The sequence below is a fragment of the Protomyctophum bolini genome (genome assembly GCF_963924005.1).
Source record: "Protomyctophum bolini genome assembly, chromosome: 12".
NCBI classification, from domain to species: Eukaryota; Metazoa; Chordata; class Actinopteri; order Myctophiformes; family Myctophidae; genus Protomyctophum; species Protomyctophum bolini.
The window spans coordinates 14,228,217-14,242,103 of NC_137873.1; the positions used below are offsets into that span (position 1 = coordinate 14,228,217).

Sequence of the window (13,887 nt, forward strand, 5' to 3'; positions counted from 1 at the left end):
CTATCTATCTATCTATCTATCTATCTATCTATCTATCTATCTATCTATCTATCTATCTATCCATCCATCCATCCATCCATCCATCCATCCATCCATCCATCCATCCATCCATCCATCCATCCATCCATCCATCCATCCATCCATCCATCCATCCATCCATCCATCCATCCATCCATCCATCCATCCATCCATCCATCCATCCATCCATCCATCCATCCATCCATCCATCCATCCATCCATCCATCCATCCATCGACAGTTACACACCCCCTCCGCCAGGGGGCAAAATGCCTGAACAGTGGAGACGTGTCTGGATCTGGATCCTTTACTGCGCACGCGCGACACGGATTGACCCGGAAGTAACTATGTGCTTTATTTTCATGGTGGTGGGTGGGCATCTCGCGCGTGATGCACAAATGACTTGGTGAAAAATGTCTCATAAACGAGGTAAAACGAGTCAAATAGAGTCTGTACGACGGTCGATAAATGAACACCTGACGTCGGTGGGAGAGCAGATATTGTGTGTTTTGGAAAAACAAAGTGATGAATGTTGTGTGAAGCTTGTCAACGAGCATTTCAGTTTGGCTGCAGAGTTCTTGCTCAACCTCTTCAAGAGAGAGCTAGAGAAACTGCTAGACCTCATTCTACAGCCACACATCAGACTACACAGAACAGGTTGGTTAAACAGCATTTTAAGTAGCTATGAGAGGGAGGTGTGTGTGTGTGTGTGTGTGTGTGTGTGTGTGTGTGCGGCGTGCGAACAACCCAGATTCGGCACAAACAAGGGACTAAATTCTTTTCGCTCCTATGCGACCAAAATGTGGAACGCCCTACCAACAGTCATTAAGACATGTGAATCCCTTGGCTCCTTCAAAACTGCTCTCAAAGGGCACCTACGGATGGCTGCAATTCGAAACTGGCCTCTGTAAAAGCTGAATTTGTATCTGGATTGTACTATGTTTTTGTATGGACGTGGTGTTGGGTGCCTGCACATATGCACACATGGCATCAACGCATGGTGTTGTGTGCAGGCGCCCTACACTCTGTCTTTGTACTATGGATTGTACTATGTTTTTGTATGGACGTGGTGTTGGGTGCCTGCACATATGCACACATGGCATCAACGCATGGTGTTGTGTGCAGGCGCCCTACACTCTGTCTTTCGTTTTCTTTTCTTTTATCCCCCTGTTCCCCTCACTGTATATATACTTTTTTTCCCTTTTCGCTTCCTATATGATGAATTCCTGTTCTGTTCTTTAACTACATAGAAGTGTCTATTTGTTTGTCTCTAAATGTTTTGATGAATTGAACAATGTGGACCCTGTTGTAAACAAGTGTAAGGCTTAATTGGGTCGTCCACTCACAGTTAACAGTCTTTGTATTGAGTTTGTGCTTGAAATGTACTGTAATTCTGCAAACTGTTAATAAAGATTTCAATCAATCAAAAAAAGCGAGCGCTACTGTGTGCAGTGGAATAGGGGAGGTCGACTACTCGCCTCAGCTTTGCTCCTCTAGGCTAGGCATTTCATATTCTGAATTACCAAAAAGAGGACACATGCGCACGTGCATGTGCACTTGTCAAAAAAGTTTGGCTCCTAAATTTGATCAAATATGGTCTATATTAGTTATGTATTTAATTAAAGCAGTGGCTCTCAAAGGTATGATCCAGGGACCCTCATGGTTCCTTGAGGGGGCTGATCTACATCCACACGTGAGCTTGTAAATCGGCTAGTTGAACTATTCAAAAATGTTTTTGTTTCAAAATAGGGCCTTAAATATCTTCAGATGGGGTATCGTGGACGTCAGCAAGGGCATGCTGTCACAACGGGTTCCTAACTCCAAATAAAATGTCTTCAGATCTGACCTAAGTCTCCTGAGGAGAAGTCTGAGGCATGTCCTGGACGCGTTATTACCGCCAACGTTCAAGGATGTGTTTACAAAACATTGCAGGGTTTGTTTACAAACATTTCAGGGTTTGTCTACAAACATGTGTGATTTGTTTACCTACATTGTGGATTTGTTTACCTACATTGTGGATTTGTTTACAAACATTTGGTGTTTGTTTACAAATATTTTGGTGTTTGTTTACAAACAATTTGTAGTTTGTTTATAAACAATTTGTAGTTTGATTATAAACATTTGTAGTTTGTTTATAAACATTTGGGATTTGTTTATAAACATTTTGGTATTTGTTTATAAACATTTGGGATTTGTCTATAAACATTTTGGTATTTGTTTATAAATATTTGGGATTTGTTTAAAAACTTTTTGCTATTTGTTTATAAACATTTGGTATCTGTTTATAAACATTTGGGATTTGTTTATAAACATTTTGGTATTTGTTTATAAACATTTTGGTATTTGTTTATAAACATTTTGGTATTTGTTTATTAAACATTATTATTATTTTTACATAATAAAATACAGGCCTCCATAAAATACAGGCCTAGAAAAGCTCATTTGGAATTAAAATGTTTGGATATCATTTAATAAATAGCAACCTAACAACATAATGTTAGTTACTTTTTTCCATCTGTTCTTTTTTCCATGTTGTGTTGCTTGGGGGGATTGATAGCATACAATATCCTCATTAATGCATAGGCCTGGAAATGGGGTAAAATTTTGGAAATGTTGTAGAATATGAATTGTTAAAAAAAGAATTGTGGGAACTAAACTTGTGGGAACCCTGACTGTAGCAATCTTAATGCTACCAATACACCAACAACCTCTGCATGCGTCCATGGGATGCATTACTGTACTCAGCAGCATGTACAGTAATAAAATCGCGGTAAAACAATAATCCACAGACACGATCATTTTTCATGGCCCCATCCGACCTCATCCTACGTTATAAAGAGTCAAATCCACATAGGAATCGTTGTATCGAACTATAGTTTGTCATAAAAACAACACAGGCAGGCGCCGCCATCTTGCTCAGAGACGAGCGCTGAGCGGTGAGCAGCCTGGAGACCAGAGACGTTTAGAGAGAGAGAGTGACGACAAGTCGACAACATACCGTTCAGTGACTCATGAAGCTCCGTGAATTTTTGCACCGAGGACGTGTTTTATAGTACTATACTTGTGAGGACCTGGCTGGCGCACGCCGCACACCGAAAATGGATCATCTGCAAGCTCACAAAGCGCTGTCATGCAACACTTGGAGCTTGTAGATACACGGATGACAAACATTTCACAGAATATATACCACTTTGCATTAAAACAATTGGTTGTGCATAGGAGGCACTTGTGAAACTATAGCCTAGATTCATTTTATGGATGTGGAGGACTGGTGTTGCGCTGTTGTGAGGTGATCGAGTGGTGTGCGGAGATCTGCAAACTCAACACGGTGAACACGCATAATAATATAAATGAGGGCTGAGGCTGATTAAGTTCGCAAATAACGGCCCTTGGGCGCTTATATGGACGAGGGCGGTTATTTGAAGGAGGCGGTTATTATGCAAAATGGTGTCAGAACATGGTCCGTTATTAGGTAGTGGGCGGCTATTTGAGCATGGGCTGTTATTTGGTAATATACAGTGTATATATATATACATATATATATATATATATATATATATATATATATGAGAGAGAGAGAAGCCACTACTCACCAAAAATAGGGTCTAGACAGAGACTACAAATTAAACACTACAAATAACTATCCTAATTCTAAATCCATTCAACACTAAGATTAACTAATGAAATTATCCACCTGAAATTCCATGAAACACATTCATCAAAAACCTAATAACGGAATGTGGAATGGGAAGGGACGAGGGCGGACTCCAAATTGTATACCGTATATGTGTTAATGTGTTAGTGCTAATGTTACCTCTTCTCTCCTCCTGTCTGTGTGTAAAGAACAACCTCCACAACATGAGAGGAGCCCCAGTCTGGTCCAGGAGTTACCACAACCTCCACAACATGAGGAGAGGAGCCCGAGCCTGGTCCAGGAGGAACCACAACCTCCACAAATTAAAGAGGAACCTGTCACACTGCTTTATCAGAATGCCTTCATTGTTATCCCCAATATCCCGACACGTGAGTGTGCATGTACAATGCATAGAACTATTTACCTGCCAAGGACGACTTTGGACAAGTTTTGGAGAAAGTCACAGCTGTTTTTACCCTTTTTATTAATTATGAAAGATCTCCATCTTTATTATCATCTGGTTTGCTTGCAATAGCTATAGCTAAACAGGCACTGGACCGGAAACAAGATGACTGCCCGATTGACTTTTTATAAATGCTTTTTTCCCCAGACTGCGTTTTTAACCGAACAAGCTTTATTCACGGCTCACGGTTACACAGTTCATGCCTCGGGTGGTCCATGATTCTCTAGCGGGATAATAGCTTTAGCCGTTCGCTAACTTCCAGTCAATACCCAGGGTAATTTTGCCCCTTGAATAAGGCACCTCACTGAATGGACTATTGTGGCATGGAATGTACATAGACTAAAAACAAGTCAATGTGTTAACCTGATCTGTCAAAATTCAGTAAACCATAGTGACAATTTAGAATGAATCCTACTTGGTAAGCCCACTTTAAGGCATGCAATGGACATCGTATCAAGTATCCTACTTAATACGATGTCCATTGCATGCCTTAAAGTGGGCTTACCAGGGGCACGGTGGAACAGTTGGTAGTGCTGTCGCCTCACAGTTAAAAGGTCCTGGGTTCGATTCCCGCTGGGGACGCTGTGGGCACTGGCGGCGTGTTCCCTCCTCCGCGTCATCAGTGCCCATACCCGAGGTGGGGGTTGGCGATAGGGCCTTTCTGTGTGGAGTTTGCATGTTCTCCCCGTGTCCCCTAGGGTAGATACCCTCACAAAAACATGCCGTAATCCTGGTCTCTAAAACTACCTCCCCCTGGCCAGCCGGGGCGCCTGATGGAGGGGAAAGGAACTGGTCGGAATAACGTGTCCCTTCCACGCGCTACGTCCGGCCGGGGAAATTCCCCTCTGTCAGGTGAAAAGAAGCAGCTTGGACTCCTCATGCATAGAAGAAGGCATGAGGTCAGTCCGCTGCCCCCCCCCCCCCCAGGTTGGCAGAGGAAGTGTAGCGCCCAGGATTACATTAGATAATTGGCACTGGGTGAAAGAAAACTGGGTTACAAAATCGTGGGATAAAAAATTATTTAAAAAAAAGTGGGCTTACCATGTTTATAAAGGTATCCAGTCAACCAGCTCAGACAAAAGTGTTCCATGGACACATAACATGTTAAAACCCTCCAGAGAGTTAAAAACCACCCAAAGTGGTTTAGCATAGAAGCTAATTTAGCAGTGACATAGGGTAATTGTTTCGCCTTGAAAATAATGACAGGCCGACAATAATTATACAATTATTATAACTAACTCACTTTCCTGAAACAGGAACATTTTAGCCATGATTGAGCAATTAAAGTGTAAGACCACCTTGGTAGATGTTTGGGTTGTGTGCCATGTTGTAACTCCAAATGTGGACAAGAAATAAATAATTGCTCCATAAATAATAATTGCTGGATAAATTCCTTGATTTTTCAAAGCTCTGGTCAAAGGAGTTTTAGTCTATTGATAGAGAAGGTAAAACTTTGACTAATACCTGATTTAGTTTAGACTTCATTGTGTGCCGGTGTCTTGAAAAAAATGGAGGCTGCAACGGTGTAGGCTTGCAGATCTTCCTTTCATGACATGAGATGCATAACAAAGTACAAATCAAGTGATCCAGACTTATCTTTATGTATGTGGGCTGTTTAGCATAGCAGTGATGGAAATGTATAATTTGTAAAGCTGATGTGCAAGGTAGGTATAAATCAGCTTTTAGTCTGCCTGTATAATGGGAGGTGGACGGCAGCGCGCATGCGCAATCCGGTCTAGGATCGCTAAAGAAGGAAAGGCAGAGCCAAAATAATAATGAAGAAATTGAAATCAGTGATCCGGTTTGATATCAATAATAAAGCTAATCTGACGGAGCATTCCGACAGGAGCAGAAGGTTATTACATTCCTTATGGCGGAGCATTCCGCCAAAGTAGGGATTGTGTTAAGGGGGGTAATATTGTATTCGTAGAGATGTAAGAGGTGTGCCGTCTGAATCGGTGGGTATCACGATGACAATGCTTTACATGCTTACAATTACATTACAAAACTGAGACTGCTTTCAACTTCCACAGATAAGTGCCTTTGATAAATTAGGATATATTTAAGGTTTGGACATGGATCATTTACTTTCTTGTTCATATTATAATTTGTTCAAACATTTAATGATTTTCTCTCATTGTATCTTTTTTCTAGAATTCATGCCTCGCCCTGTGTGCAAAGAGGATGTTTCCCCTGAACAGCTGGAGAGGAGCCCCAGTCTGGTCCAGAAGGAACCAGAACCTCCACAGATCAAAGAGGAACAGGAGGACCTACTTCAAAGACCAGTGGAGGCTGATGGACCAACGATTACATTACTAGACATTATGAGTGAAAACGGAGAGACAGAGCCTGTAGCCAGAAGCTCAACTGAACACATGAAAACACAAGCTGATGTAAAGGACTGTGGAAAATCACAGCCAACTAGTGAAGATGATGAAAACGGAGAGACAGAGCCTGGAGCCAGCACCTCAACTGAACACATGAACACGCAAGTTGATGTGGAGGACTTTCAAACAACTTCAACTAGTGATAAAAAGCTCCTCTCTTCACACTGTTCTGAATCTGATACTGACAGTGATGAGTGTGAGCCCGGGAAAGAATCTGACACTGAAGACAGTGATGTGATGGAGAATAGGGAAGAGCAGTCAGCTGCAAAGACACTGAGATCACACAAGACACAAAATGTGGAAGGAGAAAGACTGTCTTTGAGCAACAAACTGTCCCAGGACCTAACATCATCAAATCAAATCCATTCCACAACGGGTCAGAAAAGGAAGAAAATCTATACTTGTTCAGTTTGTGGTAAAAGCTGCAGACAAAGGAGTCATCTAGAAGCACACATGAGGACCCATACAGGGGAAAAGCCCTTTACTTGTGAAGTTTGTGGCAAAGGCTGTGTTCGAAAGGATGTTCTCAAATTACACATGAGGATTCATACGGGGGAAAAGCCATTTACTTGTACAGTTTGTGGCAAAATGTTTAGTCAGAAGTACAATCTGAAAATGCATACAATGAATCACACAGGGGAAAAGCCTTTAACTTGTGCCGTTTGTGGCAATTGCTTTATTCACAAACGTGATCTAAATAGACACATGAGGACTCACACAGGAGTAAAACCCTGCACTTGTACAGTATGTGGAAATGACTATAGTAAAATGAGTCATCTAAAAAGACACATGATAACTCACACACAGGAAAAAAAGTTTACTTGTAGAGTTTGTGGCAAAGACTGTAGTAACCTCAAATCACACATGAAGACACATGCAGGGGAAAGGCCATTTACTTATACTTGTTCAGTTTGTGGTAAAGACTGCAGTCAAAAGAGTCATCTAGATGTACACATGAGGACCCATACAGGGGAAAGACCCTTTACTTGTCAAGTTTGTGGCAAAGGCTGTGGTCGAAAGGATGTTCTAAAATCACACATGAGGATTCATACAGGGGAAAAGCCATTTACTTGTGCAGTTTGTGGCAAAATGTTTAGTCATAAGTCAAATCTGAAGACTCATACAATGATTCACACAGGGGAAAAGCCCTTAACTTGTGCTGTTTGTGGCAATTGCTTTATACGCAAAAATGATCTGAATCAACACATGAGGACTCACACAGGCGAAAAACCCTGTACTTGTACAGTATGTGGGAAAGGCTGTAGTAAGATGAGTCATCTAAAAACACACATGAGAACTCATACAGGGGTAAAAACATTTACTTGTGGAGTTTGTGGCAAAGGCTGTAATGACCTAAAATCTCACATGAGGACACATACAGGGGAAAGGCCCTTCACTTGTTTAGTTTGTGGCAAATGCTTCAGTCAAAGTAGTACGTTAAAATCTCACATGATGACTCATACCGGCGAAAAACCCATTACTTGCACAGTTTGTGGCAAAAGCTGGCGTGATATGCGTAGTCTAAAAAAACACATGCGGAGTCATACAGGGGGAAAAAAACTTGTTCAGTTTGTGGGCTAGGATGTAGAGGGATCTCTCAAATGAAAAAAAACACATGAAGACTCATACCGGCGAAACCCCATTTGTTTGTTCAGTTTGTGGCAAAGGATGTTCAATTTGTGCCGAAGGATGTAGTCGAATGGTTCATCTGAAAATACACATGAAGACTCATTTAGGGGAAACACCCTTTACGTGCACAGATTGTGGTAAATGCTTTACTCGCAGGGACCATCTGAAGAGACACATAGAAAGTCATACCGGGGAAAGAACATATGAAGAGATGAGGATTCATAAGTCAAACAAGCTGTTGGCTGAATAGTAAACACATACTTTTCCCAACAATACAATTTAGGCATTTAGCAGTCACTTTTAATCCAGAGCGATTTACAGTAGGCAAGTAAAGAACAACAAAAAGGTCATTTTGATCATGTACGATACAAATTTAAACTAAGAACCTAACATCCGTCTAACAATAGAATATCTATACAATGAAACTAAAAATATACAAATGAAACAAAATATATACAGTTGACGCATCATCAGACTCGGATAAATATTTGATCAATGTCAGGTCATGTCAACCACTTTAACCCAGCATTCATATTGAGGGGAAAGCTTTCAGTGGATAATCTGACTGTATAAACTTGACTAAAACAATTAATGTAATTTTGTTTCTCTGTTGATTTTATATATTTTTTGGCTGTTTTTTTTTATTACTTATTTTTTAAGGCATTCATTATTTTATTCATTGACAAGTGTTGCAATGAAGTGCTGACAAGCATCCTGGTTTCTGTAGTTTTGTGTTTGGAGAGAGAGATGGCATAAATACTTATTTTCATATAACTTGCTTTATATGTAATAATGGATTGCATTTATTTAGCACTTTCCTAAGCACTAAAAGCACTTCCATTTATTCATTTGGAGGTGAAGCTGTTTATATTCACCGCCAATGTCCTCACGTCCCACATTTACACACCAATGATCGCAAGCTAGCACCGACCGACTCATTGGAGGCAATGTGGGGTCAGCGTCTTGCCCAAGGACACTTCGACATATGGACTGGAGGAGGCGATATTATTATTATTAACACAATCCCTCCCAGCCCTTCAGGCCAGAGTGTGACGCTAGTGCCAAAGAAATCCGATAAATAAGCACAGGAGACAGGTCACTTCTGCCCGCCCCGGAAGTGTAGTACTGCAGTATGTTGTGTAAAGATAGGGAATGGACTCAACGAGGCGCCAATAGGATGATCAGCGCGGCGCATATTAATGTATTTATAGGTTATAAACATGGGATGTTATGTCATTCTGACCTTATATAACACTGATATGACACTCTCATATGAGGAGTTCAAGGGCCCGATTTTCGTCAGTGCTAAAGCCCTTATCCCTAAACTTCTTTGCCTTTTTTCACTATTTTTACATTAAACATTAAAATTGTTCAACTAGTCGTACATCAACACATGAGTTGGTAGATTGGCTATTTGAACTATTCAAACATATTTTTCAAAATGGTAAGAAAATAAAAATAGGTCCCTGAGTGTTTTAGTTTTATCGAAAATGAAGTTTGAAGTTACAATGGGTTTGTATAGTAAGAGGGATAGCTAAAATGAATATAAAGTATTTAAATACTGAATCGAGCAACTTCAAAACTGTCTGGGTTTTTCACATAAGCCTGAGTAGATGATGAAATGACCACAAGTTTTTTTTAAATTAAAATATCCCTTTAAGTCAAGACCTGGTATTTGCAAAATAGGGCACTTGTAGTCATAAAGTCATTTTTTTCAAATCCTCAAAAATGATGAAAAACGGCGTGCTATAGTATGCCGTACGATATTGGCCCATGGTCCAAAATGATGAGAAACGAGGATAACTTTTTTTTTTTCAAAATTTCAAAAAACATGGGCTATAACCCATCGTTTTTTTCCCCATTTTTTTCAAATCCTCAAAAATGATGAAAAACGGCATGTTATAGTATGCCGTACGGCAGTGATACTCAACCTCAGGCCCGCGGGCAACATCAGGCCCGCGGGACCATTATGACTGGCCCACCAATGAAAATCTGGAAAATGAAATAAAAATAAATAAATCTGAATGAAGTTATCTTTAAATACATTATTATAAGTAATACTATTAGAGTTGTACTATTACTCGAACGAAAATAAAAGCTTGGGGGGGGGGGGGGGGGATGCAATGCAAATGAAAGACATATACTGTGTATCCCTATTCCCTGACATAATTTTATAGCTAAACGGACAGAATTCTATTTTATTTGAATGATGAATACTATAGCGCGCAATTTTTCATCATTTTTGAAGATTTGAAAAAAATGACGAAATGACAAAAACGATGGGTTATAGCCCATGTTTTTTGAAATTTTGAAAAAAAAAGTTATCCTCGTTTCTCATCATTTTGGACCATGGGCTATAGCCCATATCGTACGGCATACTATAGCGCACCGTTTTTCATCCTTTTTGAGGATTTGAAAAAAATGACGAAATGACAAAAACGATGGGTTATAGCCCATGTTTTTTGAAATTTTGAAAAAAAAAGTTAGCCTCGTTTCTCATCATTTTGGACCATGGGCTATAGCCCATATCGTACGGCATACTATAGCGCACCGTTTTTCATCCTTTTTGAGGATTTCAAAAAAATGACGAAATGACAAAAACGATGGGTTATAGCCCATGTTTTTTGAAATTTTGAAAAAAAAAGTTAGCCTCGTTTCTCATCATTTTGGACCGTGGGCTATAGCCCATATCGTACGGCATACTATAGCGCGCAGTTTTTCATCATTTTTGAGGATTTGAAAAAAATGAAAAAAACGATGGGTTATAGCCCATGTTTATAGGATAAGTTGTTTTTTTTCAAAAAAAAAAAAAAAAAAAACTTATCCTCGTTTCTCATCATTTTGGACCATGGGCTATAGCCCATATCGTTCTAGTCAGGGTTCTAGTCTCCTGAAGAACATTTTCACTGTCCATCTAAATTCTAAAAGGCTGGTTAAATGAGACATGGGCTATAACCCATCGTTTTTTTCATATTTTCATTATTTTCAAATCCTCAAAAACGATGAAAAGCGGCGTGCTATAGTATGCCGTACGATATGGGCTATAGCCCATGGTCCAAAATTATGAGAAATGAGGATAACTGAAATTGTCGTAGTGGTTAAGATGTTGGCTTTCCACGTGGGAGACCAGGGTTCGATTCCCGGCTGTTACACTATCATACAAAAGAAGACCTCAACAGCGCAAAGAAAGATCTGATTAATATGATGCTGTGTTATTTAAACTTTACTAACTGAAGGCTAACGAACAAAAGATCACTTCAAAATTACCAGGAGACTTTGCCTGAGAGTGTCTGACTGATGGTGCAGTGGTCTAATCATCAGGGTTTCAGTACAGACATTCCATGTTCAAGGCCTGTTCCTCCTACAGCTCAATGCTGCAGTAATTTGAACCTTTCAAGGCTAGAATAAAAAATAAAAACTCAAAAGCACCCGGAGACATCTGCTGAATGCCCAAAGGTGCCGTGGCGTAATGGTGTGGAGCGCTTGGCCCGATGCCTCTGCTACAGTCAGTTGGCCGGTTCAAGTCCCATGTCATGACATCAAGGTGCTGGAGGACCATCGGGAGTTCCTCCTACAGCTCAATGCTGCAGTAATTTGAACTTTTCAAGGCTAGAATAAAAAATAAAAACTCAAAAGCACCCGGAGACATGTGCTGAATGCCCAAAGGTGCCGTGGTGTAATGGTGTGGAGCGCTTGTCCCGTTGCCTCTGCTACAGTCAGTTGGCCGGTTCAAGTCCCATGTCATGACATCAAGGTGCTGGAGGACCATCGGGAGACGGTGCTCTCTCCCCCTGTTTCCTGAGATAATTTCCAATTTAACATACTCTTACCACCTCTCAGTGTGCCATTATCCAACTGGCCTGGAAGCCAGACATAAAAGAGGGACTTTCCAACCAAGTTTTGGGCCACCTCAATTTCCCAAATTTGCAATTTCCGCAATTTCCAATTTCCGCAATTTGCAATTTCCTCAATTTCCGCAATTTCCAATTTCTCAAATTTGCAATTTCCGCAATTTGCAATTTCCGCAATTTCCGCAATTTTCAATTTCCGCAATTTGCAATTTCCTCAATTTCCTCAATTTCCAATTTCCCAAATTTGCAATTTCCGCAATTTCCGCAATTTTCAATTTCCGCAATTTGCAGTTTTTCAATGTCAAATTCATATAGTCACAGACTATTCTGTCAGATGATGGGCCAAAATGCATTGCTATTTCTTTTTAAAAGTTTGACTTAATTCTTATCTGTAAAACTTTAGGTGGACAGGGTTCTTTCAAACATAACCCCCAAATGCTACTTTTCAGGAAACAGGGGGAGAGAGCACCGTCTCCCGATGGTCCTCCAGCACCTTGATGTCATGACATGGGACTTGAACCGGCCAACTGACTGTAGCAGAGGCAACGGGCCAAGAGCTCCACACCATTACGCCACGGCACCTTTGGGCATTCAGCAGATGTCTCCGGGTGCTTTTGAGTTTTTATTTTTTATTCTAGCCTTGAAAAGTTCAAATTACTGCAGCATTAGGCTGTAGGAGGAACTCCCGATGGTCCTCCAGCACCTTGATGTCATGACATGGGACTTGAACCGGCCAACTGACTGTAGCAGAGGCAACGGGCCAAGCGCTCCACACCATTACGCCACGGCACCTTTGGGCATTTAGCAGATGTCTCCGGGTGCTTTTGAGTGTTTCTTTTTTATTCTAGCCTTGAAAAGTTCAAATTACTGCAGCATTGAGCTGTAGGAGGAACTCCCGATGGTCCTCCAGCACCTTGATGTCATGACATGGGACTTGAACCGGCCAACTGACTGTAGCAGAGGCATCGGGCCAAGCGCTCCACACCATTACGCCACAGCACCTTTGGGCATTCAGCAGATGTCTCCGGGTGCTTTTGAGTTTCTATTTTTTATTCTAGCCTTGAAAAGTTCAAATTACTGCAGCATTGAGCTGTAGGAGGAACAGGCCTTGAACATGGAATGTCTGTACTGAAACCCTGATGATTAGACCACTGCACCATCAGTCAGACACTCTCAGGCAAAGTCTCCTGGTAATTTTGAAGTGATCTTTTGTTCGTTAGCCTTCAGTTAGTAAAGTTTAAATAACACAGCATCATATTAATCAGATCTTTCTTAGCGCTGTTGTGGTCTTCTTTTGTATGATAGTGTAACAGCCGGGAATCGAACCCTGGTCTCCCACGTGGAAAGCCAACATCTTAACCACTACTACAATTAGAGTTATCCTCGTTTCTCATCATTTTGGACCATGGGCTATAGCCCATATCGTACGGCATACTATAGCACGCCGTTTTTCATCATTTTTGAGGAGAAAATAATGAAAATATGAAAAAAACGATGGGTTATAGCCCATGTTTTTTGAAATTTTGAAAAAAATAGTTATCCTCGTTTCTCATCATTTTGGACCATGGGCTATAGCCCATATCGTACGGCATACTATAGCACGCCGTTTTTCATCATTTTTGAGGATTTGAAAAAAATGACGAAATGACAAAAACGATGGGTTATAGCCCATGTTTTTTGAAATGTTGAAAAAAAAAGTTAGCCTCGTTTCTCATCATTTTGGACCGTGGGCTATAGCCCATATCGTACGGCAAACTATAGCGCGCAGTTTTTCATCATTTTTGAAGATTTGAAAAAAATGACGAAATGACAAAAACGATGGGTTTTAGCCCATGTTTTTTGAAATTTTGAAAAAAAAAGTTAGCCTCGTTTCTCATCATTTTGGACCGTGGGCTATAGCCCATAT

The 13,887-nt window shown here is 40.6% G+C and overlaps 1 protein-coding gene across 1 annotated transcript; it reads left to right on the forward strand.

Moving 5' to 3' along the window:
• The first annotated feature begins 403 nt into the window (after positions 1 to 403).
• On the forward strand, positions 404 to 8,690 carry LOC308325011 (uncharacterized protein). Its single transcript, XM_080777392.1, has 3 exons — positions 404 to 674; positions 3,861 to 4,040; positions 6,269 to 8,690. Exons 1-3 carry the CDS (start codon positions 431 to 433, stop codon positions 8,080 to 8,082), a joined length of 2,238 nt encoding a protein of 745 aa, XP_080633518.1. The 5' UTR covers positions 404 to 430; the 3' UTR covers positions 8,083 to 8,690.
• Positions 8,691 to 13,887: the final 5,197 nt, after the last annotated feature.